At 41.5% G+C, this 24444-nt stretch overlaps 1 protein-coding gene across 1 annotated transcript; it reads right to left on the minus strand.

The window, feature by feature from the left end:
* Positions 1 to 244: 244 nt before the first annotated feature.
* Positions 245 to 12358, minus strand: TEKT1 (tektin 1). The gene is made up of 8 exons (XM_063443818.1): positions 12273 to 12358; positions 9519 to 9724; positions 6111 to 6276; positions 5771 to 5899; positions 4874 to 5017; positions 2579 to 2801; positions 1801 to 1997; positions 245 to 496 (listed from the first exon to the last, which is right to left on the minus strand). The coding sequence occupies exons 2-8, from the start codon at positions 9706 to 9708 to the stop codon at positions 337 to 339; spliced, it is 1209 nt and encodes a 402-aa protein (XP_063299888.1). The 5' UTR covers positions 9709 to 9724; positions 12273 to 12358; the 3' UTR covers positions 245 to 336.
* Positions 12359 to 24444: the final 12086 nt, after the last annotated feature.

The raw sequence follows: 24444 nt of genomic DNA on the forward strand, positions 1-24444 counted from the left end.
ATTACCTTCCCTCCTTGTTTAGTTTGATTGTCTTGGAACCAAGGCATGGGGATTTGGGATAAAATAGATCTTTGTTACGTGCTTAATTAATTATGTATCCTGTCCGGTTGCTGAGAAGTGAAGAGCTAGCCATATGTAATGTTGCCATAGAAGTAGCTTGGAAAATAAACTTATAGTAAATATGAATAAATCTTCTCCATTCAGGTGGCCGCAACCATTTGGAAAGTAATGTTCACAAGATAAATTAACTTTATGATTTTTAAGACTTTATTTTGAGGCAGAAGGTGGGAAACACATTTCAGTTATTTGTATGTTATTGTGAGCTAACAAGCTACATTATAAGTTGTTGATTGATATTGCCTCTCTCATCTGCATGCACATCACTTCATCAATGTATAGTGTATTCTCTTTAACCTGGATCTCCTCTTCTAGAGACAGCTGGTTACGGATGAGACCTTTTAGTTCGATCACTGCAAGCCTTACAGTTTCCCGGAGCCTATTATGGAGTATAAGAGCATTGTCAGGGGTTTACAGATCATAAACACAGATCAAAATCCCTGTTTGCATTCACCGCTTTCTGGGACTTTTCTAAATATAATCTACTCCTAACTTTTCTAGATGGATTTTTCTGCGTAATAGAAATTTTGGTTAATTTCCAAATCTAATACTAAATACAATGAAAGAAGTCACAGTGAGTTGCCTTAATACTAATGGAAGATTTGCTAAGTAAGGAAATAGTCTTTCTCTTGAGTTAAAAGACAGCACCTGGATTTGAGTAAATCTAAACACTACAGGAAAATAAAATACCAAATAAACAAACAAACAAACTAAAAAGGTTGCCAAACTGACATACATAATATATATATTATAAGGGAAGATAAGCTAAGCTAAGTAAAGTCAAGATAATGAATAAATTAAAAAAAAAACACTAAGAATGTCCTGGTTTCTCCTGACTGATATAAAAAAAAAATACTAAACTGATCACATTAATATGTAGACTACTTTTATCATAACTCATATGTTTGATTTATTTAAACATTTTAGAGGAATATTAAAAAATGAAGCATACTGTGAGTACTTGCAATCTAAACCCTTATCAGTTCGTGATATCACTGTTGTGAGTTCTGGCATGGTTAGTCTCTGCAGTCTTATGTCAAAGGCATTTGTGGAGCAATGCTTGGGCAAAGCAAATGACTTAATTTCGCGCATGAGAAAAGTACTATATCATACTTTCACTATATTTCCCCCTGTACTTAGTATTCTGTCTGCTTCCCTCTGTTTTTTTGGACTTTTTTTTTTTATCATTTTCAGTTAGAATGCACATGACCATGGGTTGATACATACTTTGGGTTCATAATTAGGTCCAGACTCATGCAGTTTTTCTTGCCATGTTAAAAGCATTTTTTTTTTTTTTGCACTATTATGTATGTATACAACAAATAAATTGTGGATTTAGAAATACCAATATTCATGTAACTTGAACCCACACCCACAATTGTGCCAACATTATCTTAATACAGGAGCTGGTTACATTTTGTGTTTTGTTGATATAAATGTGTGGTTCTCATAATTTATCTATGAAGCCAGATATCCAGCTCAGAAATGCTATGTCAAAAAGTCAAAATTATAAAACCTGTTGGATATATGTACAAGTCTCATTCACCTTTTTTGCTTTAAATATTTGTGTTGAGGTATGTCAACATTGTCAACTTAACCAGATAAATATGACTAAATTTTGTCTGCCTCCAGTGCTGCGTGATCTCCATGTTTCTAAATATCCCTAACTATTGCCACTCTCACCTTTCTACACTGGTTGTGATCTCCTGAACCTCATTGAGGAGTCTGTACTGTACAGGGTCACGACACAACTCCACGTTCGGACGTAAGGTTCTTGTCTCCAGACGAGTCTGAGCGACTTTGATTGGTCCTTCCTTATCGCTAATGGCTTTTTTCAAGTGTTCTATGTTCTTTTCCTGAGAACTTATCTCATCCATCACCTGAAATTTAAAGGATTTAGCAGAACTCATTGTATTGATTCTACACTCCATAACAGAGACAGGTCATGTTAAAGATAGCTAGTCATATTTTTTTCTGCAATGCCTATTATTTAATTATTTTACTTAACAAGGTAAAAGCAATACATCAGAAACAAATCTCCCACGCAAAAGTGAATTAAATTTTGGGGTGGGCAGGGACATTTAAGGGTTTGATGTAACTGATGTTATTTAAGGAACAAGCAAAAGACTATTTTATTCATTACAATTTATTAAGCCCTAGTAAGTAGCGCACCACTGTGCAACAAGGATGAATGTGCTAGTGAAAATAGTAATTTAATGCATATTTACATGCAGAAGAGAAGTCTCCCTTAAAGCACATGCAGTGAGATATTTTATGATATTATGTATCCCCTGTGACACTTCCTAAGGTTTCTCAAAGACTGTTAACATAAATTATTTTTGCCTCATCTAGTAAAGACCCCAGTGAATTGCGGTATTATATTTGTAGAATTTTATGATACCTTGAATTTTACATAATTTATATTTTAATCCAACTTGCCCATCCCAATACCATCCTGTACCTTGGCCAAATGTACTTCCAGTTTATTTTTTGCGTCTTTAGTTTCGTTCACTCGGATTTTCAGAGCAAAATTCACAGAGTCGCACTGCTTGCGCATATCACCAGCTGTCTCGGATAGAATACTATCAATCAGGGCTCGCAGTGCCAAAGCATTATTTCTTTGCTTTTCAGCTTTTACAATGTTCTGATTGGTGAAATCTTCCCATTCATTTGGTGTAACCGAGCTGGCAGTGACACAGAGAGAGATTGGTTAGTACTTTATTTTGATCTAACCTCCTACAACACACTGCTGTATGCTGGATTTAAAGGGAGACTCATTGCTGGAACTGATTTATTTTTTATTGCAATGAATAAATAATGACTGAAAACGTATGCAAAAATAACCGAACCATAAAAAAACTAAAATGCCCTAGAGTGGTGAGACAATCAGGATGCCCCAACACAAATATTTGTGCAGACTTAATCCTGCAGAGAGGGGGAGTTTAGGGAAGTTGTAACTGTATTGTACGCAGAATTGGAGACTGTATCTAGAAGAATATAGAAACTTTAGAGAGAGTTCAGAGAAGAGCTACTAAACTGGTTCATGGATTGCAGGATAAAACTTACCAGGAAAGGTTAAAGGATCTTAACATGTATACGGTAGCTTGAAGAAAAGACTAGACAGGGGGAATATGATAGAAACATTTAAATACATAAAGGGAATCAACACAGTAAAGGAGGAGACTATATTTAAAAGAAGAAAAACTACAACAACAAGAGGACATAGTCTTAAATTAGAGGGGCAAAGGTTTTAAAAAAATATCAGGAAGTATTACTTTACTGAGAGGGTAGTGGATGCACAGAATAACCTATCAGCAGGACTGGGAAAGGTTAAAGGGACACAGGTAATTGAAGTAGTCTTGGTGCTGTGTCCCTATTGCACTTAGTGTTGTAATGAAAAACATTGCAGTTCCAGAGAAACTGCAATGTTTACATTGCAGCTCTAAGTCTGTCCAAACTGACTTTTGGTCTATTACGGACCTCCAGCGTCAGATTTTCCCCATGGGAAAGCATTGAATAATGCTTTCCTATGGGAAGGTCTAATGTGCACGGCCATTGCTGCGCATGCGCATTAGGTCTCCCCCGCCGGCTGACGTCGGCAGGTGAGGAGCGTGGACAGAGCCAGACCCAGCGCAGAGAGAAATCGGCGCTGGATTCAGTTAAGTGGCTAAAGGGGTTTTATATATATTAATCCCTATAGGATCCCTTTAACAAAGTGAGGGAGTTTAAGCAAGCAAAATTGGGCAGAATTGATGGGCCGAATGGTTCCTATCTGCCGTCACAGTCTATGTTTCTATGTAATTCCGCTATCAGCTGTTTTACTTATGAACTCACAGAGAATGTGTCTGTGTTTCCTTATGAAATGAACAAATCTCTTATGGGAGAAACACTGCGGCTAGGAGGAAATGAAAGGCAGCTGTGCCGCTATGCACCAGCAACATTCACCATTATGAAGTAAGTATTTTAGAATGGGATACATGAGAAAGAAGGGCATGATTAAGAAGGAGCAAAACATGTATGTACTTTTGCAAAAACTACACAAAATTTGATGTAGAAAGTTCAATAACTATAGAAACCAAAAGCTATTGAGTTCATAAAAGCTGTGTTAATGCCTGCAGAGTCCCAATAACAAATCACAAGCCTTCTAGAAACAATGTGGCAACTTTACATGTCTGTTTACTACTCTCCCTTTCACATCTGTACAGCAAGCTGCAATATTTTTTTTTTTGTAGATATTTAGAAAAAAAAAAGGAAACTCGTCAGGCAGCCAAGGTGCACCGGATCCAAGGACGGCCAGACCCCAGGTAGATATATGAAATAAAGTATTGGTCCAAGCATTCAAGTTAATAGCCAAAAGGCAGCTTTATTGGAGCAAAAACAGCAACGTTTCGACCATAGCTTGACAAAGACCCATAGGGCCTGGACCAATGCAATATCTTTTTTCAACGTTTCATAAATTTCAGTTCTTCCTCCACCTGCTGTGTCTCAGAAAAGGATACTGCGAGCTAGAATTCCAATAAGGTAGAAATTCAATTTGTTTTTGTTTTTTTACTTTTAAAATAGAAAATACGCAATTTTCCACCTAAACAAACATTCTATTGCTTCAGAAAAAAAATTAAAAACCAACAAAAACCTTTTTTGCATTTGCGATTACTTCAGTTACCGATACAATAGCAATTTCAAACATTATAATAAATGAATGTGTCTTCAATATACACCCTTTATTTTTTATTATTTTTTTAACTCGCCTACTTACTTCCCCTGAATCCTGACAACATTATCTGTGTAATGGATGTCGGGAGTGTTATTATGTAGCGTACTGCAGTGGTTATCGAGTTTAATCGCCTGAAACTTGTCTGCCACATCCTTTTCTAGTGAGTATTTAGCCGAACGACTCAGCCTGAAAATGTTAGAAAAATGAAAGGGTTACAGCCATGGTGGAAACGCAAATTTAGAAGTAATCGCTGTGAGTGTTACTATGAAACACTTTGACAATTAATATAAGTGAAGTTACTGTTGGTGTTTTCAATTGAGAGTTTTATTTTATAATTTTACATCGTTGTGTAGGCTGAAAAATTACTCAGGTCAAACACATAATACATATTTTTTTCTGATGTTGATCCAAATCAAGATAAAAAAATGTAAATAAATTATTTTGTTTTTTTTCCCTTTACTTTTTGTAAAGATCAACCCGTCTTGCATTTAAGAAGAAAACGATTAGTATTGTATTTGTATACAAATAGGATATCAAAAGCCAGCCCTGCATATGCTTTATAACATATTTTATTATCTTTGAAGAATCGCTACAAGAAACCGTAAGATTGAACATGAACATACAGAATATGAACTCACGGAAACTCAAAAAAGCATTTCATGAAGAGGTTAAACATTAGTTGAATACTATTTACTAAAGCAGATGTTTTTCAGGGTTATTCACAAAGGTGGGAATTAATGGGAATTCAAAGTGAATTTCAGATTTAAAGCCAAAACAGTCAAACTGAAAACATAATTGACTTGGATTTTTTTTTTTCTAATTCAGCTATTTAAAAGTTTTAAACTTCTCTCTGAATTTCCATCAATTCCCACGTTTGTGAATAACCGTGCTTTGAATGGGTTGTTAGAAGTATTGCTTTCTTGGGTTTCGCACACTCACCTGATCTGTTCAGTGGTTTGTTCAAGTGTTCGTTCCAGCAGAGCTATCACCCCCTGAATAACTTCCACCTCTTTAATGAGTTCCCGTTCCAACTCGTCATGGACTAAATCAATCCCTACTCTTTTCTCCCTGTGCATCAGATAAAAAAAAATAATGCAACCGTTTAATCAAAATCCAAAACACATTCTATACATTATTTTATTTAGATGCATACCTCCCAACTGTCCCTATATAGAAGAGACAGTCCCTATTTTGGGCACAAACCCCTCTGTCTTTCTTTTCTATCCGAATGTCCCTCTTTACACCAGTGTAAAAGGATAGAATATTTATATTTTCTTACCGTTCGATTAAGCATTGTTGGGCTATTGCTAGCGGCTCCATGCAACCCTCCCGAGCTTTCTCCAAGCGGATTTTATAAGCCACCAGTTGTTCAATTTCATTGACAGTTTCAGCAAGTTTATTATCTAACTCTTCCTTCCAGAATTGGATTTCATCCAGTCTCTGCTCTGCAATCAAATATTTAATGTGTGTCAAACATATCTCCGTAAAGCTCTGAAACCCTGTTTTATATTTTGTTATTTGATTATTGCTCACTCCTTTAACACATCTTTAACAATCTAAAGATGCCCAGCTATGACTTACTGTTGTTACACTACAACTCCCACAATCCTATCCCATTCTAAGACTAGCAACAGCACTATGATGTAGTTGACATAGAAAGTAGATAGTAATACAGGGAACAGTCAGTCAAACTCAATATATGGAACTTTCCAACGGATTCATACAAGAAGGAATTCATTGATAAAGATCATGATTTATTTTGCAAGAACGGGACTTGTGCAGCAATTCTTAGTGCATATGTGGAAGAATTCTCGGGTCAGAGATGATGCAGGGACACTCCAAACACTCCAGACACAGGTCGTTGAAGAACAAAGGAAGGCTATTTATTGTTTTGTAGCTGCAAAGTCTTAGTCAGACAATAGTCGTGGAATACCCGACTGAGCAAGCGTTTACAAGAGAACAAAGAATATATACCACAAATGACGTATTCCATACGTATACAAAGAATACAAAAATTACACCCACATTACAATAGTTACATCCAATAATTAAACTAAAATGTATCTCTTACATATGTTATCCACACATGCGCCCTGGTTAAAGATAGTTGTACAGTAGTTTTAACCATGTGAGTACTGAACTTTTCTTAAACTTCCTGTAGCTTCTACCACACATAATTATTAGCCCATAGGTCTGTTTCTCTGAGAAATAACATCAAATACAATTTCACACCATGTTAAAGGGACACTATAGTCACCAAAACAACTTTAGCTTTATGAAGCAGTTTTGGTGTATAGATCATACCCCTGCAGCCTAAATGCTTAATTCTCTACTTTTTAGGAATTAAATCACTTTGTTCATGTAGCCCTAGGCACATCTCCCTGCATGTGACTTGAACAGCCTTCCTAAACATTTCCTGTAAAGAGTCATCTAATGTTCACACTTATATACTGACTAAAGCTGTATAAACAATGTGATCTAAAGGGACACTATAGACACCAAAACAACTTTAGCCCAATGAAGCCCTTTTGGTATATAGATCATGCCCCTGCAATCTCACTGCTCAATTATCTGCCATTTAGGAGTAACCTCACTATTTGTATGCAGCCAGGGCCGGTGCTAGGATTTTTAGTTACACAGGCGAAGATGCATTTTGGCGCCCCCAACCCTCATTTAAAAAAAAATGCATCTTCACCTGTGTGTCTTTCCTCCCAAGCCACAGGCACACAGGCATCATTTTTCAGTCACACAGTCAAAGTCATACAGGTACACTGTCATACAAAGACAGAAATAATCATACAGAGACATACAGACACATACAGTTAGAGACATACAAGCAGAGATATACATGCATACAGAGACACGCAGGCATATAAAGACATACATGCATACAGAGGCATACCGTCATACAGACACATACATACAGACAGGCATACAGAAACATACATACAAAGACATTCAGGCACATACATACAGACATACAGGCATAAAGAAACATACATACAGAGACATACAGGCATGCAGACACATACATACATACAGAGGCATACCGTCATACAGACACATACAGAGGCATACCGTCATACAGACACATACATACATACAGAAACATGCATACAAAGACATACAGGCATACAGAGACACACACACGTACGTACATACAGAGACATAAAGGCATACAGTTACATACATGCATACAGAGACATATATACAGACATTCAGAGACAAACATCCATCCAGTTACATACATGCATACAGAGACATACAGAAACATACGTACAAGACATACAGACACATACATACATACAGAGGCATACCGTCATACAGATACATACATACAGACAGGCTTACAGAAAGACACACTCGAACACACACACACTGACAGACACACATACTCACATGCGCACACACACACTGACACACACACACACACACACACTGACAGACACACACACACACTGACAGACACACACACACACACTGACAGACACACACACACACACTGACAGACACACACACACTCACTCACTGACAGACACACACTCACACACACACACTGACAGACACACACAAACTCACAGACACATACTCGAACACACACACACTGACAGACACACACACTGACAGACACACACTCACATGCGCACACACACATACACACACAGTAATTAATTATCTAAATTAAATTTAAATTTCCCACCCAGCCTCCCTACCTGGAGTGCTGGCGTGGGTCTTTCATTGGTGGTCCAGTGAGGCTGCTGCGCGGCGTGCGGCTGAAGTTGATTAGGAGGCGGCGAGGGAGCTCTCTGATCTCTCTGACGTCATATTCCGGCTCCCGCGGCATCAGCAAAAGGCGCGCAAGGGAGCCGGTCAGAGAGATCAGAGAGCTCCCTCGCCGCCTCCTAATCAACTTCAGCCGCACGCCGCACAGGAGCTCCGGGGATCCAGGAGGTGACCAGGCAGGAGGGAGCACTTCCCTCCTGCCGGTCACTGGAATTTTGCGCCCCCAGAGCCGGTGCGCCCTAAGGCGGCCGCCTGTGCCGCCTTATGGACGCGCCGGCCCTGTATGCAGCCCTAATCACACACAACTTCCTGCATGTGACTTGCACAGCCTTCCTAAAGACTTCCGGTAAAGTAAGATCTAATGTTTAAACTTCTTTTATTGCAAATTCTGTTTAATTTAGAATTTCTTATCTCCTGCTCTGTTAATAGTGTGCTAGACCTTGCAGGAGCCTCCTATATGTAATTTGGTGATTTTAGTGGATCTTAATAAATCCAGTGAGTTATGTATGCAGGACAGTAACCTGTTGCATATGAATCATTCTAAACTTCTTCTCTCCCAACAATATGTATACTTCTACTAGCTTTTATTTTGTATTTCAAAGCAGTGAAAAATTTGGCCCATATTTATACTAATGTATCCCTTTAAGCCAGTGTGTTTTTTCACACTACAGAGAAACAAATGTCTTGGCCTGCATTCTTTCCCTGTGCATCTGTGCATAGAGGCAACTCTTCCCAAACTCTACCTCAACTTCTGCAGGTCAAAAGCCATGGCTGCAATTTAGCACAGTAGGACGTGGGCTCTGAATACACTGTGAGAATTCTAAATGCTGCAAGGCCTTGTTTTGTACAGACGCTTTGTGGAACGCTACTTACTGCAAATATTGCCAGTTAATAAAATAGGTACCTAGCTTCTTGTTGACATCCTGTTGAGATTTCTGAGTTCTCTTTTCAATCTCATCAACCAATCGTTGACTTTCAGCAACTAGTCTCTCTGATCTGGATCTCTGAGACTCAGCATTTGCATAGCGGGTCTTGTTAGTAACACTCCACTCCTGTGGGAGGAACTTTGGTGGAAGCTGCACCAACTTGGCCATTGCACGCCTTCAGTACCTATAACATAGTAAAAGAATATTTAATATCACATCGTCCTTTTTAATTTTGTAAACGATAAATCGATTTTAAAAAAATGTGAAAATGCCAAGAGTGTATCAAATAAAAAGAGATGTCAGGTAGGAAAAAAAATAAGAATGAAAGTGGCATTTTATTTTGTATTTATTTTCTGTGGTTGGAAACAGTGGAAGATTGTCCCGTCCCCTGTCTTGCCTGGCTATGGTCTTCTAAAAAAGTTACCCCCAAAAATACATCACAATCATAAAATTAAACGTGATTGCTGCTGTAAAAAGCCACAGCAAGCTATTTATGCACATGCATGAGACCGTTAGTCTATGCCAAGGTTAATCGTGTATCACTGAGATTTTGACCACCAGGTCAAATATATTTTTTAAAAGAGCCTCTGTAAACGAAGTATGTTTAAAAAAAATTAAAAAAAGCATCTGATATTTATGGAACATTCTATAAGCAATGTAATTTGAAAGCATTGATAACAGCAGACATAATAGGTACTCTATAGATAATAATGTATTTATAATGTATGTGTTATAGCATGCAAAAAAAGTAAAAGAAGAAATGGCTGCATCTGTAGCCAGGGCTGGATTAATGTTAAGGCTAATGAAGCTGAAGCTACAGGCCCATGTCCATGGAATAGGCCTATTGATTTTTTAAAAAAAAAATGTATATTTTACTACTCTTTACATTCTCTTGCTTTACGCAGAGGGAATCACGTATTTAAAGTTAGGAGAGATGCATGGAAATAAAACTTGTGTGGACTGGCTGATTATAAATTAAAGGGACAATATAGTCACCAAAACAACTTTAGCTTAATGAAGCAGATTTGTGTACAGATCTTGCCTCTGAAGTCTCACTGCTCAATTCCCTGTCATTTAGGAGTTTAATCACTTATGTTTCTGTTTATGCAACCCTAGCCAACCCTAGCCACACCTCACCTGGCAGTGACTGACACAGTCTGCATGAGAAAAAAAATGGTTTCAATTTCAATCAGATGTAACTCACTTTAAACGTTTGTAACTCCTGTTCTATAAATTGAATTTTAGTCACCCACAGGAGTCTCCTGTAGCAATCTTTTAACAGAGCAGGTGATAAAGAATTCTAAATTAAACATAATTTGCAATAAAAGAAGTTTAAACATTAGATCTTACTTTACCGGAAGTCTTTAGGAAGGCCGTGTAAGTCACATGCAGGAAGTTGTGTGTGATTAGGGCTGCGTACAAATAGTGAGGTTACTCCTAAATGGCAGATAATTGAGCAGTGAGATTGCAGGGGCATGATCTATATACCAAAAGGGCTTCATTGGGCTAAAGTTGTTTTGGTGTCTATAGTGTCCCTTTAAATCACATTGTTTATACAGCTTTAGTCACATCTCCCTGCATGTGACTTCCACAGAATACCTAAACATTTTCTCTAAAGAGACATCTAATGTGTTTAAAGGGACATTATAGGCACTGAAATACCTTTAGCTTAAAGGAACACTATATGATCAAAAACACAACGATGAAATCCTGACCCTATAGTGTAAAACCCACTATCGAGCCCCTTCCTCCCCCCACCTCTGCACCCCATAATATTGTAAAATATTACCTTTATGCCAGTCTGCTGCTGGCTCTACCCTTGATCTGCCTCCTTGGTGACATAATCAGAAATGATTATCTGAGCCAATCACAATGCTTTGCCTAAGGAAATAATTGGATTGGCTGAGATTGCCAAGAAGTTGGGCTAGTGGCAGAACAAAATGCTACCCTGAGCAATCAGCATCTCCTCATAGAAAAAACAGTGTTTACTGCAAAAAGCCTGCAGGGACTGACTATACTCACCAGAACAACTACATTAAGCTGTAGTTGTTCTGGTGACTATAGTATCCCTTTAATAAAGCAGTTTTAGTGTACAGATCATGTCCCTGCAAACTCACTATACAGTTTCTGCCATTAAAACGGGATAAAGTATATTATAAGTTAAATCACATTGTTTATACAGCCCTATTCACACCTCCCTGATTGTGACTTACACAGCTTTACACAGCCTATAAGTAAGATTTTTTTCCCTATCATCATTCAGTGTTTCCTAGTGTAATATACATGCAATATATTACTAGGTGATATAAGTTCTGCCAACCTATTGCATTGCAACTTTTCTCATCAACCTACTTGGTGCATATGAATGTGGTCAAAATATCAACACATTGATTGACAGCTCTGTTTCAAAAGGAGGTTTTGCAGCAGCATGGCTAACTCCCTCAGTGTGAGGAATGGCCCCAGTCTCACACAGTTTCCTCATTGTGTAATGCTGATCTCAATTCCCAGGAGGATAAGGGAAAATATGTACACGAATACATGATTAAAACTGATTCAAATCCCAGTAGCACAGAGTGGTTGGAAACCTATGGCTCAATGTGCAGCCTTTATGTGCATGATGGGAGTTCCAGTCTTCTACAGCTAGATAGCCCTGTGTATGATCTACAAGATTAATGGTAACATGGACGATTATATCTCAATAATGTGATAATATCCCCTACATTAGGCCTTACCTGACAGTGGGGAGCTCTATCTGATGTATATAAACGCCTGGGATCTAGGGATTATATTGCCGAAGACGCTTTCCAAAACAATTGAGTTCCCATACCAACGCAGTGGATGCGTCTCCATAACAACAGGGGTGTGGCTTCTTGCTGCAACATTGTGTCTGGCTCCCTTAGCAAGAGCTCTTTGCTGTGAGGGGTCACGTGTGCTGTGGATGATTTATTACTACCAGGCTAGTGGGCTTCCCTTCCCAATGTACTATATTTTCCTGTACAAATATCACTGTTTAAAGGATTATAGGCAACACATTAAAAATGCTAAAGTATTAATAATTAATATGCTGAATGAGAGAATAATGTAATAATCCATTCAGTCTCTTTAGTGACTTTCTTTTGTGAATTTTAGGGACCTCTCTGTGGTCTCTTGATTTCTCGCCAGCAGAATATGAATTCTACATACGGCAGGGTAGTACTTTTTACTGCCCACCAATATAGAATGATTTATGTCCAGCATGGTGGATCTGGCAGACTTAGAGACCAGTCTTGGCATTGTTTAACTGTATCTGCTAGTATAATTTTCAGTAGAATAGTGTGAGGCTGCAACCCATAGCCCCCTTGCTAACCTTCATGTACTGTCACATACACATGTGTAGGAGAATGTGTGTATAATTCTGTTGTGACTATGCTTGGTGTGGGTAATCGTACACATGTGATCACTTCTCCACTTTTTGATTGGTTTTATTGGTACTATAGTTTCCCTTTAAGTCCTCCTTAAATTATACACACACACACATTCTCTTACACATACATTAACCTAGACATGCTATTACATACATGCACAAACTGTCACGCACACATACATTGTGACATACATACACCCACACAGTCTGACGCATACAGTCACATTATTGAGATATAATCGTCCATTTTACCATTAATCTTGTGGATGATACACAGGGCAAAAAGTAAGTAATTCTTAGTTCTATATATATAGAAGATTGAAACATAGAATCAGTTACACATAGACTCAAACACACACACACTGGGCACACAGTCAAATACATAGTCACAGGCACAAAGTCCCACATAATCACAAGCACATAGCAACATGCACAATGCCAAACCCATAGTCATGGACACACAAAGTCACACAGTAAGATGCACACAGTCACAAGCATACAGTATGTCACATATAGTAATGTGCCTTGAATCAACAGGCCATAGCTTCTGATCTCTTGAGATGCATGGAGAGACAGGGAAGTCTTGGATGGGAGGTGTCCACTAGCATAAGACTGATCTTGGAAACACTTTCCCTGACTACATAACCTGGCAGCAAGAAGCATGACATGCGCATAGTTGCCTTATCGGCATATGTAGCTTAACCTTAATAGCCACTCCCATTAAAAATGCAGACTACAATTTAACGTTGGAAAATATTTGTCCACAGCTTTATTAAAACATAATATAAACTTAAGGTCATTGTCACCTCCAAACACACATTACTTAAATATCCTTCCCCACCAGATGTAACTATCCCAGGCAAAGTCCCATACACACATATATAAACTGTACTATGACAGTAACTTAACACATAACACACCAACCAAGTGGTATGCTTACCAATATATAACAAACCATAGGGGTATACCGTGACACCTCTATACCCCCAGGATCGGAGCCACTGACGAGCTCAAACCTACCAAACCACTGCAACTCCCGTGACTATTTTCCACTCAACCTAACCCTACACGTAATTATCTCACTCTACCCTGCCACAGCTCAGGTCTTGACCACCTCAAGCCACCTAAGCGCCCCAACCCATCAAAAATAGGGCCTTGCTGATACCCTCCTGAAACCCAAGATTAAATATATCATAACCAACATCTGAGAGACGCACCCCATCCAGCCGATAATACCCAAGAAGCTTTCCTTCCAGTTCCAGGCGCCTCACCACTACCCCACCTGTCTGCCGTATTAAAACTGACATAATCTTATTAACCTTCCCCCTACACCGAGTCACCACGGCAAGGTCCCTAGCATGTCTCCAAAGCTGCTGAGAAATCCTCTCCGACTACACCACAACCACATCAGGAACCAGTTCCCGGATCAGGTCCACATCCCTATTCATTTGCCTCACTAATTCCCTCTTGGGAATGAGCCCCAAATCATTCCCCCTAGCATGTATTAAAATAATGTCTGGGGGGGTCGTTTGGAATTTCTTTGCTCACATCTAACCAACTGCAACCCTGAAAGTCCATCCAACACATAGAAACCAATGCATGGGAGAAACCCAGCTGCATTCCCTGTTTCCGAACAGCGGCTCTCCGGTGTGCCCAATAGATGAAGGAGTGTATGATCAACCATGCCACCCAACCTGAAATGAGAACAAGAAACGTATCCATTGTGGAACAACAGACCCCCTACCCAAACATCCCCAACCCCTTTAAACAATCCGATGAGGGCATATGTAAGAACGAAATTGTATCGATTCCCTCCTTCCTATCCGCTTGGCTAGATCTTCAACAAGCCTCAGCCGAGATGCCTCCATTGCTGCACCAATCTAGGAGTGGGTCCCAAACTCTAAGAGGTCCAACTCCAAACTCCGTAGACCCAATTGGAATTCCCAAATAAACTGGAAGCACGACAGAGAAGACCCGTCTTCGTGAACCAAAAATGAGCCTGCAACTTCCGAACGAACCTCCATAAATGCCGTAGCACATGAGACCGGGCATAAGACCGACCCCGGCAAGGAAAACAGCGTGACCTGGCCCCCATTCCTGAACACGTCCGTCTTGGACCGTCGTAGCCGAATCCGCACCCTATCCTGAGATATCCTGACATCCGCCAGCTGAAACCTCCCAGCACCCGCCCGGCTCCTACTAACTAGCTCTCCAACCTCTCCAAATGTCCCCAAAAAAGCCCACACGAAAGCCACTGTGAACAATATCACCTCGAAACCCCAGGAACACACTGTAGGTAATGCCCCCACCAACCGTTGCAGGACCTCAAAAGTTACCAGACGTCTACTATCCACCGAAGCCTTCCCCTCCTGAAAACCCTTAAGAACAGGTCTTCCCATCCATTCAATTTGAAAATAAATGCTAGTGCCGCCAGATTCTGGTTAACTACAGATGGCGATGCCTGTCCAGCAAACAGACGACACATAAACCACGATAGAGAATCTAAACGCCCCTCCCTGGAATGTTGCCTCCCAGTACACTCCACAACCTCATCCCATGCTTTCTATACTTTGACATCCGCGGCCCATGTTCCTGGTACTAAAGACTGCAGTGTCAGCTCTCCATACAGGACGTCCCGAGCCGCCACATCTCCTTCGGACATTCCTGACCGTCCTCCTGCGCACCCGGAGCCACCCTTCGAAAGCACTCCCACTGTGAACGAGACAATGCATCAGCCACAATGTTCAGAAAGCCAGGCACATGGCGTGCCCAGAACACGATATTCAAAGACATGCACAACAACACCAAATGCCAGAGCAAAATCACTACGCGAACAGAGCATGCCAACAGACTATTAACGGCATGAACCACAGCCATATTATCCGTGAAAAAGACCACCCACTTGCTTCTCAGTTCCTCACCCCATAATGACAAGGCGACCACCAACAGGAACAACTCGAGAAAGGCCAGGTTAGCCTTTCCCAGCCATACTACTGGCCACTCAGCCGCATACCACCAACCCACAAAGTATGCGCCAAAGCCCACACTGCAAGACACATTTGTAAACAACTCGAGATCGTCAGAGGACGTCGTCAGGCCATGAAAGAAAACCCGGCCGTTAAAGTCCCGTCGAAACACGTCCCAAACCCCCACATCCTCCTTCATGGTATGAGAGACATGAACATAATGGTAAGGGGATCGAATCCCACTTGTGACCCTCGCCAGAAACCGGTTGAAAGCTCTCCCCATGGGAATCACGTGACATGTGAAGTTAAGGCTTCCAAGCAGTGACGTCACCTTCTGCACGCTCTGAACTGCCCCCACTTTTGCCTGAAGTGTGTCCAGCTTGTCAGATGGTAAGCGACATTCCCCAGCTACTGAATCAATTTCTAGGCCTAAGAAACTGAGACAAGTCGTTGGGCCAACCTTCTTTTCAGCTGCCAACGCACCCCAAACAAGTGCTCCACCCACTCCAATGAACATAACATGTAACTGCACGCCCCCGAACCGGCATGCCCGATGCACAAAAAAAATCATCCAGGTAGTAAACCACGGAACTGCCGCCTGTCTCCTCCCTAACCACCCATTCCAGGAAGGTACTGCATTTTTTAAGTATGCACCGTCGAAAAAACAGCCCAGGAGATGATAACAATCCAGGTGAACCGGCAACAACCGAAATCCTGACTCCACATCAGCTTTTTCCATGAGAGCGCCAGAGTCTGATTTCCTCACCAACTCAACCGCATGGTCGAATGACGCATAGGAAATGGAACAGAGCTCCGCGCCGATGTCATCATTGACCTAGGACCCTTTAGGGTACAAAAAGTGCTGGATCATCCAAAACGTACCCTCCTCTTTCTTAGGGATGACCCCCAGTGGCGAAATCCGTAGGTCCCCGAGTGGAGGTATCCCAAATGGCCCCGTCATCCTCCCCAGGTGCACCTCCTTAAACAATTTGTCCCGCACTTCCCCAGAGTACTGAAGAACCGACTTCAAGTTGTGAAAATGACGAACGACAACTCTTTCCTTGAATGAAATAAAAAAGCCTTCCGAAAACCCCACCCACAAGAAACACACATCTTCCTGGTTAGCGTACCGGCTTAGCCAAGGCCACATCGTGTCGACCTTCACCGCTGTCAACCCCCGCGGAAGCAGGCTGGGCCTCAAATGTACCCCTGCCTGCCCCCTCTGCAGCCTTACCTTGCTTGAAACACTTGTGATAACTGTGAGTTCCACCACAGCCGGAGCACTTGTGTTTGAACTTACATGTGGCCCCCACTTGCACTGTCCCTCATTGAAGAGCCAACAGAATCCTTTTTGTTGAGTGGCTGACAAGGAAGAAGCTGATCCTTTAGGTCAGTGGTATTCAACCTGTGGGTCGCGACCCCTTTGGGGGTCGAATGACCCTTTCACAGGGGTCGCCTAAGACCATCGGAAAACACATATTTCCAATGGTCTAGGCAGGGGCGTACCGTGGGGTTGGCGAGGGGGGGGTGTAAAAATCAAGTGTCGGTGTGACAGGTTATTTTTGTCCCCCCCCCCCTGCTTGGCCTGTGCCCCCGGCACCCAAGGGAAGTGTGCGGCTCCATAAGGGAACCGCACACACAGTACTCACTAGGAGGGGGAAGCTCCTCCCCCTCCTTATGTTCTGCGTAGGAGCGCAGGTGTCACGTGACTACCCGGCGCTCAGTGTGAGAGCGTGCCACCAGCGAGAGGCCGCCCCCCCCCTTCGCTGCTCTAACAGGTAAAATGGCAGGGAGGATGGCCATTAGAGAGAGACAGGGGAGGGGGGCATGGGTAGAGACAGGAGACAGGGGAGGAGGATGTGGGGGACAGAAAGACATGGGTGGAGGGTATGGGGGACAGAAAGATGTGGGAGGGGCACATGGGGGACAGAAAGACGTGGGAGGGGGACATGGGGGACAGAAAGACATGGGAGGGGGCATGGGGACTGAAAGACATGGGAAGGGGGCATGGGGACATAAAGACATGTCAGGGCGAGCATAAGGACAGAAAGACATGGGAGGGGGCATGGAGACAGAAAGACATGGGAGGAGGGCATGGGGAACAGAAAGACATGGGAGGGGGGCATGGGGACAAATACATGGGAAGGGGCATGGGCAGAGACAGGAGACAGGGGAGAAGGGCATGGAGACAGGAGACAGGGGAGGGGGCATGGAGACAAAGACATGGGAGGGGGCATAGGGACAGAAAGACATGGGAGGGGGCATGGGGACAGAAAGACATGGGAGGGGGCATGGGCAGAGAGATGGGAGGGGGCATGGGGACAGAAAGACATGGGAGGGGGGCATAAGGAAAGAAAGACATAGGAGGGAGCATGGGGACAGAAAAACATTGGAGGGGGCATGGGGAAAGAAAGACATGGGGCATGGGGAGAGAGAGACATGGGAGGGGGGCATGTGGGAGAGAGAGACATGGGGGTGAGAGACATGGATGGGGCATGAGGGAGAGAAAGACACAGGTGGATGGGGACATGGGAGGAGAGAGACACGGATGGGTGGGGGACATGTGGGGGAGAGTGACACGGATGGTTGGAGGGAGAGTGACACGGATGGGTGGGGGACATGAGGCGGGAGAGAGACACGGATGGGAGCGGGGCACGTGGGGGGAGAGTGACACGGATGGGTGTGGGGAGAGTGACATGGATGAGTTGGGGACATGAGGTGGGAGAGAGACACGGATGAATATAACTTTATGGTTGGGGGTCACGGTCACCACAACATGAGGAACTGTATTAAAGGGTCGCGGCATTAGGAAGGTTGAGAACCACTGCTTTAGGTCATCCTCTTTCAAGTCAATATACTCCTCCAGCGGGGGCAGGGAAAAAATTTCTATAAATTCCCCATGCCAAATCTTGTCTGATAACGAACGACACGTGCACATTCTTTCGTACTGCATTTGGTATAGACCCCAACAATTCGCTCCACTCATCCCCTCCTCCGCAATGTCCCCGCATTTTTGCTGCCTAAGCCCGTGGACCTTGCGCCCCAACCTCTTTTTTGTTCCTGCCCTCCACACTCTCCCAAACTGCACTCCGTGAACTTCACCTTTCGCTCCAAGTGTGTAATAAGGATCTTAAGCTATCCAAAAAAACAGCCACCTCCCAAGTGTCCTCATTTAGGAATGCTAGTCCCTATTTTGGTTCCAAATTCTTCTGTCCCTCTTTCCTAGAATCTCCATATTGTTGGTATGTCTGAGTGTATAACAGAGCTCTACAGCAATCATACTCCCAGTAATGTGTCTTTAAACTACAATAAGTGTGTTTAGAAACCAGTATTTGTGTAAATAAAATACATTGTTCTTGTTATAAATTACATTTTAGTTGCATACATTGTTATTTGTATGTCATCTAAATTTTCCCAGAACAGCCCTGCTGCTGGTAACATCACTAGCCTCACCCCTAATATTAAAGTCTCCCTCTTTGTGTCCCTCTTTCTCCATTTCATATGTTGGGAGATATGCAGACAGGTGTCTAAGAGAAGCCCCAGCGATAACTGTAGAGAGCAAGACAGATCACAAGTGCACTTCATCCTGTCAGACACCAGAAAAGACAAGAATAGGTGACAGCAGATTAACAAGAAATATGTACAAAAAAAAATAACACAGGGGGCAACTACGGCATAAACAGGAGAAGGGCATGACAAGAAAGTAATGGTCAGAAGTGAGGCAGAAAAGGCATTTGAAGAGAAGTGCAGACCTGTTAAAGGAACACTCTGGCCACCATAACATTTTTATCAAAATGAAGTTGTTGTGGTGCGAGGAGGTCATGGGCTCTGGCTTACCTCGAGAGGTTAAACCATTAATGAACTGAGGTGACTGTTGCCCAGGACCTCCTTGCACCATACCAACTTCAGTGCAACAAAGTTGTTATGGTCCCTGGAGTGTCCCTTTAAGTCACACGGATCCAATTTTTACTCGGTTCTCCTGATCACCTAACAGCACAGTTTTGTCACTCCATTGTCAGGAATTCTGAAAGTTTTTCCACCACAAGTTCATGTTTACCTGTTCTTGCAGTATACTTCACCAGTAAAGGCTAAGCAAATATATGAAAATCCTAAAATGATGCGCATTTCTATGCAAAAACAAAAATTCTTCACAGAAATGTGTAAAGGCATTGGCATCTTTAACCTTGTACATACTAACTATACATCTATCTGTTAAATAAATGATTCATCATTTTTTTTTTTAAATGAAAGATCTTAGCAGTGAACTTGTTAAATCTGTTTTTCTTCAGTATTTTTCTGATTGCCAATACAATTGTTTTTTTCCCCTGGCTATTTACCTCTACAATCAATATTTAATTCAACACATTTTCATATCAATATTTCCTATTAAATACCATTGATTCTTCAAATAATAATAATTCCATCACATAGTAACATGGAGGAAAGACGAGTCAGGGGGGAAATGATAGAAAAATGTAAAGGGAATCAACACAGTATAGGAGGAGACTATATTTAAAATAACTACCACAACAAGAGGTTGGAGATATTCTGGAGAGTTTTACAGAAGCTTCAACTGTCTAAGAGCTGTGCTAAGAGTTCTTTTTTACTGTTACAGGTAAGATTCATCTGTAGGAAAAGGTTACTGACTGCACAAGGTTTGATTTCCTGTTGGTAATTATAAGGCATTTGATTGGATTAGGTAGCTACTTGCTATTGATTGCTATTTAAATTAGCTATTGTTTGCTAATAAGCAGAGGCCTACCCAGGTGTTAAACATTCCTAGTGGGAGGTGATTTTAGGAGTATATAAGGGTAGTTGTCATTAGCTTGGCTAATAGAGCTTGGTTGCTTCATCTAAGTGTTGCTTCTAAGTGTGTGTGTGGTTGGAGATATTCTGGAGAGTTTTACAGAAGCTTCAACTGTCTAAGAGCTGTGCTAAGAGTTCTTTTTTACTGTTACAGGTAAGATTCATCTGTAGGAAAAGGTTACTGACTGCACAAGGTTTGATTTCCTGTTGGTAATTATAAGGCATTTGATTGGATTAGGTAGCTACTTGCTATTGATTGCTATTTAAATTAGCTATTGTTTGCTAATAAGCAGAGGCCTACCCAGGTGTTAAACATTCCTAGTGGGAGGTGATTTTAGGAGTATATAAGGGTAGTTGTCATTAGCTTGGCTAATAGAGCTTGGTTGCTTCATCTAAGTGTTGCTTCTAAGTGTGTGTGTGGTTGGAGATATTCTGGAGAGTTTTACAGAAGCTTCAACTGTCTAAGAGCTGTGCTAAGAGTTCTTTTTTACTGTTACAGGTAAGATTCATCTGTAGGAAAAGGTTACTGACTGCACAAGGTTTGATTTCCTGTTGGTAATTATAAGGCATTTGATTGGATTAGGTAGCTACTTGCTATTGATTGCTATTTAAATTAGCTATTGTTTGCTAATAAGCAGAGGCCTACCCAGGTGTTAAACATTCCTAGTGGGAGGTGATTTTAGGAGTATATAAGGGTAGTTGTCATTAGCTTGGCTAATAGAGCTTGGTTGCTTCATCTAAGTGTTGCTTCTAAGTGTGTGTGTGGTTGGAGATATTCTGGAGAGTTTTACAGAAGCTTCAACTGTCTAAGAGCTGTGCTAAGAGTTCTTTTTTACTGTTACAGGTAAGATTCATCTGTAGGAAAAGGTTACTGACTGCACAAGGTTTGATTTCCTGTTGGTAATTATAAGGCATTTGATTGGATTAGGTAGCTACTTGCTATTGATTGCTATTTAAATTAGCTATTGTTTGCTAATAAGCAGAGGCCTACCCAGGTGTTAAACATTCCTAGTGGGAGGTGATTTTAGGAGTATATAAGGGTAGTTGTCATTAGCTTGGCTAATAGAGCTTGGTTGCTTCATCTAAGTGTTGCTTCTAAGTGTGTGTGTGGTTGGAGATATTCTGGAGAGTGTTGCTTCTAAGTGTGTGTGTGGTTGGAGATATTCTGGAGATAAGCTGGAGGTAATCTGAGGTATTCAGGAGGATAAATAAAAAGTTAAGGTTTGTTTGATTTAAATTATTCACCTCATTGGAATGGCAGACTTAGTTCAGTGTAATAGTTGCTTTGCATTTGTTTCACGTTCCACTTTTTGGAGGTTTGGTTGTTGTCTAATCTGTAGACAGTTCTCTATTTTGCGGCAGGAGATTGTATTTTTGAAGTCTGAGATTTGTAAATTATCTGGTAAACAAACTCAGGCTGGAACTGCTGCAAAGCCACTGCCGCAGAGACATACTAGGAATGGCAGATGGATTACTGTAGGATCTGGTAGACTTGGAGTTGTGGATAAAAGGCATATTGCACAGTCTGTTGCTCTACATAATTCATTTTCTGCACTTTCAGAGTGTAGTGGTGTCGTGGAGAGAGGCACTGAGGCTAGTGGTGTTGTGCAGAGAGGCACTGAGGCTAGTGGTGTTGTGCAGAGAGGCACTGAGGCTAGTGGTGTTGTGCAGAGAGGCACTGAGGCTAGTGGTGTTGTGCAGAGAGGCACTGAGGCTAGTGGTGTTGTGCAGAGAGGCACTGAGGCTAGTGGTGTTGTGCAGAGAGGCACTGAGGCTAGTGGTGTTGTGCAGAGAGGCACTGAGGCTAGTGGTGTTGTGCAGAGAGGCACTGAGGCTAGTGGTGTTGTGCAGAGAGGCACTGAGGCTAGTGGTGTTGTGCAGAGAGGCACTGAGGCTAGTGGTGTTGTGAAGAGAGGCACTGAGGCTAGTGGTGTTGTGAAGAGAGACATTGAGGCTAGTGGTGTTGTGCAGAGAGGCTTGGTGAGGCCTAATAGAAAGCAGTTGTTGGTGGGGGATTCCATCATAAGAGGTGTGGAGATGGACAATGTGAGGTGTCTTCCCGGAGCTACTGCTCACAGAGACAGGAGACGTATCGGTAATATTGTTAAGCAAGCAAAGCAGGAAGGGGAATTGGATGTACTTGTCCATTTAGGGACAAATGACTTGGCTTGCAATGAGGTTTCAGAGGTTAAGGAAGTTTTTAGTGTTTTTGCCAATGATATACGGCAGGTTGCTTCCACATTGTCATTCTCTGAAGTTCTGCCTGTGCATAACACTCAGAATGACAGGCGGATGCGTATTAGGGACTTTAACTTGTGGCTTGGTGAATGGTGTCGGGAGCAAGGATTTGGCTTTATTGCTCATGGTAGCTCTATTTGGAATGGAAATAAACTGTACAAAAAAGATGGTTTGCATCTTTCTCAAAAGGGAACAAATGTTCTCAGTGAGCAGTTCAGAGGTTTTGCTAGGATGTATTTAAACTAGGAGGGGGGGGCAAAAGGGTGATAAAACATCAATCCAATTGTCCCCCAAAACAAGGACAGAAGGTGCCTGTAGCAAGTGTGTTAAAAAATGATAAGCTTAGAGTCATGTCTACAAATGCTCGCAGTTTAGGGAATAAGATCCATGAACTTGTGGCAATAATGGCAACTGATAGTGTAGATTTAGTCGCTGTTACTGAGACATGGTATAATGAGAAAAATGACTGGGACATAGCAATACCAGGGTACTCTTTATATAGAAAAGACAGGGAAGGCAAGAAAGGGGGAGGGGTGGCCCTGTATGTAAAGAATAGCATAAAATCTAGCCTAATAAAGGTTAGTGAGGCGAACATAGAGTCAGTTTGGGTTACGTTAGAATTTGGTAATCACACAGTAACTCGTGTAGGTGTGATTTATAGGCCCCCAGGACAAATTGAAGAGTTAGATAATCTACTAGTTGAAGAAATAGCTAAAATGACAATGAAGGGGGAAGTTATCATCATGGGTGACTTTAATCTTCCTGATATAAATTGGAAAACAAAAATAGCTACTTGTGCCAGGAGCACACATATTCTAAACTCCCTACTGGGATTGTCTCTAAAACAAGTCGTTGAGGAGCCAACTCGTAAAGAGGCCATACTAGATTTAGTGTTAACAAATGGAGATTTGGTATCAGATATTACTGTAGGTGAAAGTTTAGGATCCAGTGATCATCAGTCAGTGTGGTTTAATATAAGAACAGTGACTGAGTCACACCACACAAAAACAAAAGTTTTAGACTTTAGAAAAACAGACTTTTCCAAAATTAGAATATGTGTAAAGGAGTCATTATCAGACTGGAGCAATTTAAATGGAGTCCAAAAGAAATGGGATTATTTAAAAGTTGCACTACTGAAGGCAACAGAAAATTGCATTAGGCTTGTCAGTAAAAGCAAAAAATTCAAGAAACCACTGTGGTACTCCACAGATGTAGCCAAAATAGTAAAAAACAAAAAGTTAGCATTTAGTAATTATAAAAAAACCCAGAGTGAGGAAGACAGAATGACCTATAAGATTAGGCAGAAAGAGGCTAAGCAAGTTATAAGAGCTTCCAAATCACACACAGAAGAGAAAATAGCACAGTCAGTAAAAAAGGGGGACAAAACCTTTTTTAGATACATAAATGAGAAAAGAAAAGTAAAACAAGGATTAGTTAGATTAAAAACAAAAGAAGGAAGGTATGTAGATGAGGATAAAGGTCTAGCTGACT

Source organism: Pelobates fuscus, chromosome 1 (assembly GCF_036172605.1).
Source record: "Pelobates fuscus isolate aPelFus1 chromosome 1, aPelFus1.pri, whole genome shotgun sequence".
Lineage (NCBI taxonomy): Eukaryota > Metazoa > Chordata > Amphibia > Anura > Pelobatidae > Pelobates > Pelobates fuscus.

Excerpts from the sequence above, each read along its gene's own strand:
- TEKT1 (XM_063443818.1), bottom strand. The coding sequence starts at position 9,708 with ATGGCCAAGTTGGTGCAGCTTCCACCAAAGTTCCTCCCACAGGAGTGG. Across the intron at positions 5,900-6,110 it reads CAACAATGCTTAATCGAACG|GGAGAAAAGAGTAGGGATTG; the intron begins GTAAGAAAATAT and ends TCTGATGCACAG. Across the intron at positions 1,998-2,578 it reads TGGAAGTACATTTGGCCAAG|GTGATGGATGAGATAAGTTC; the intron begins GTACAGGATGGT and ends TTTAAATTTCAG.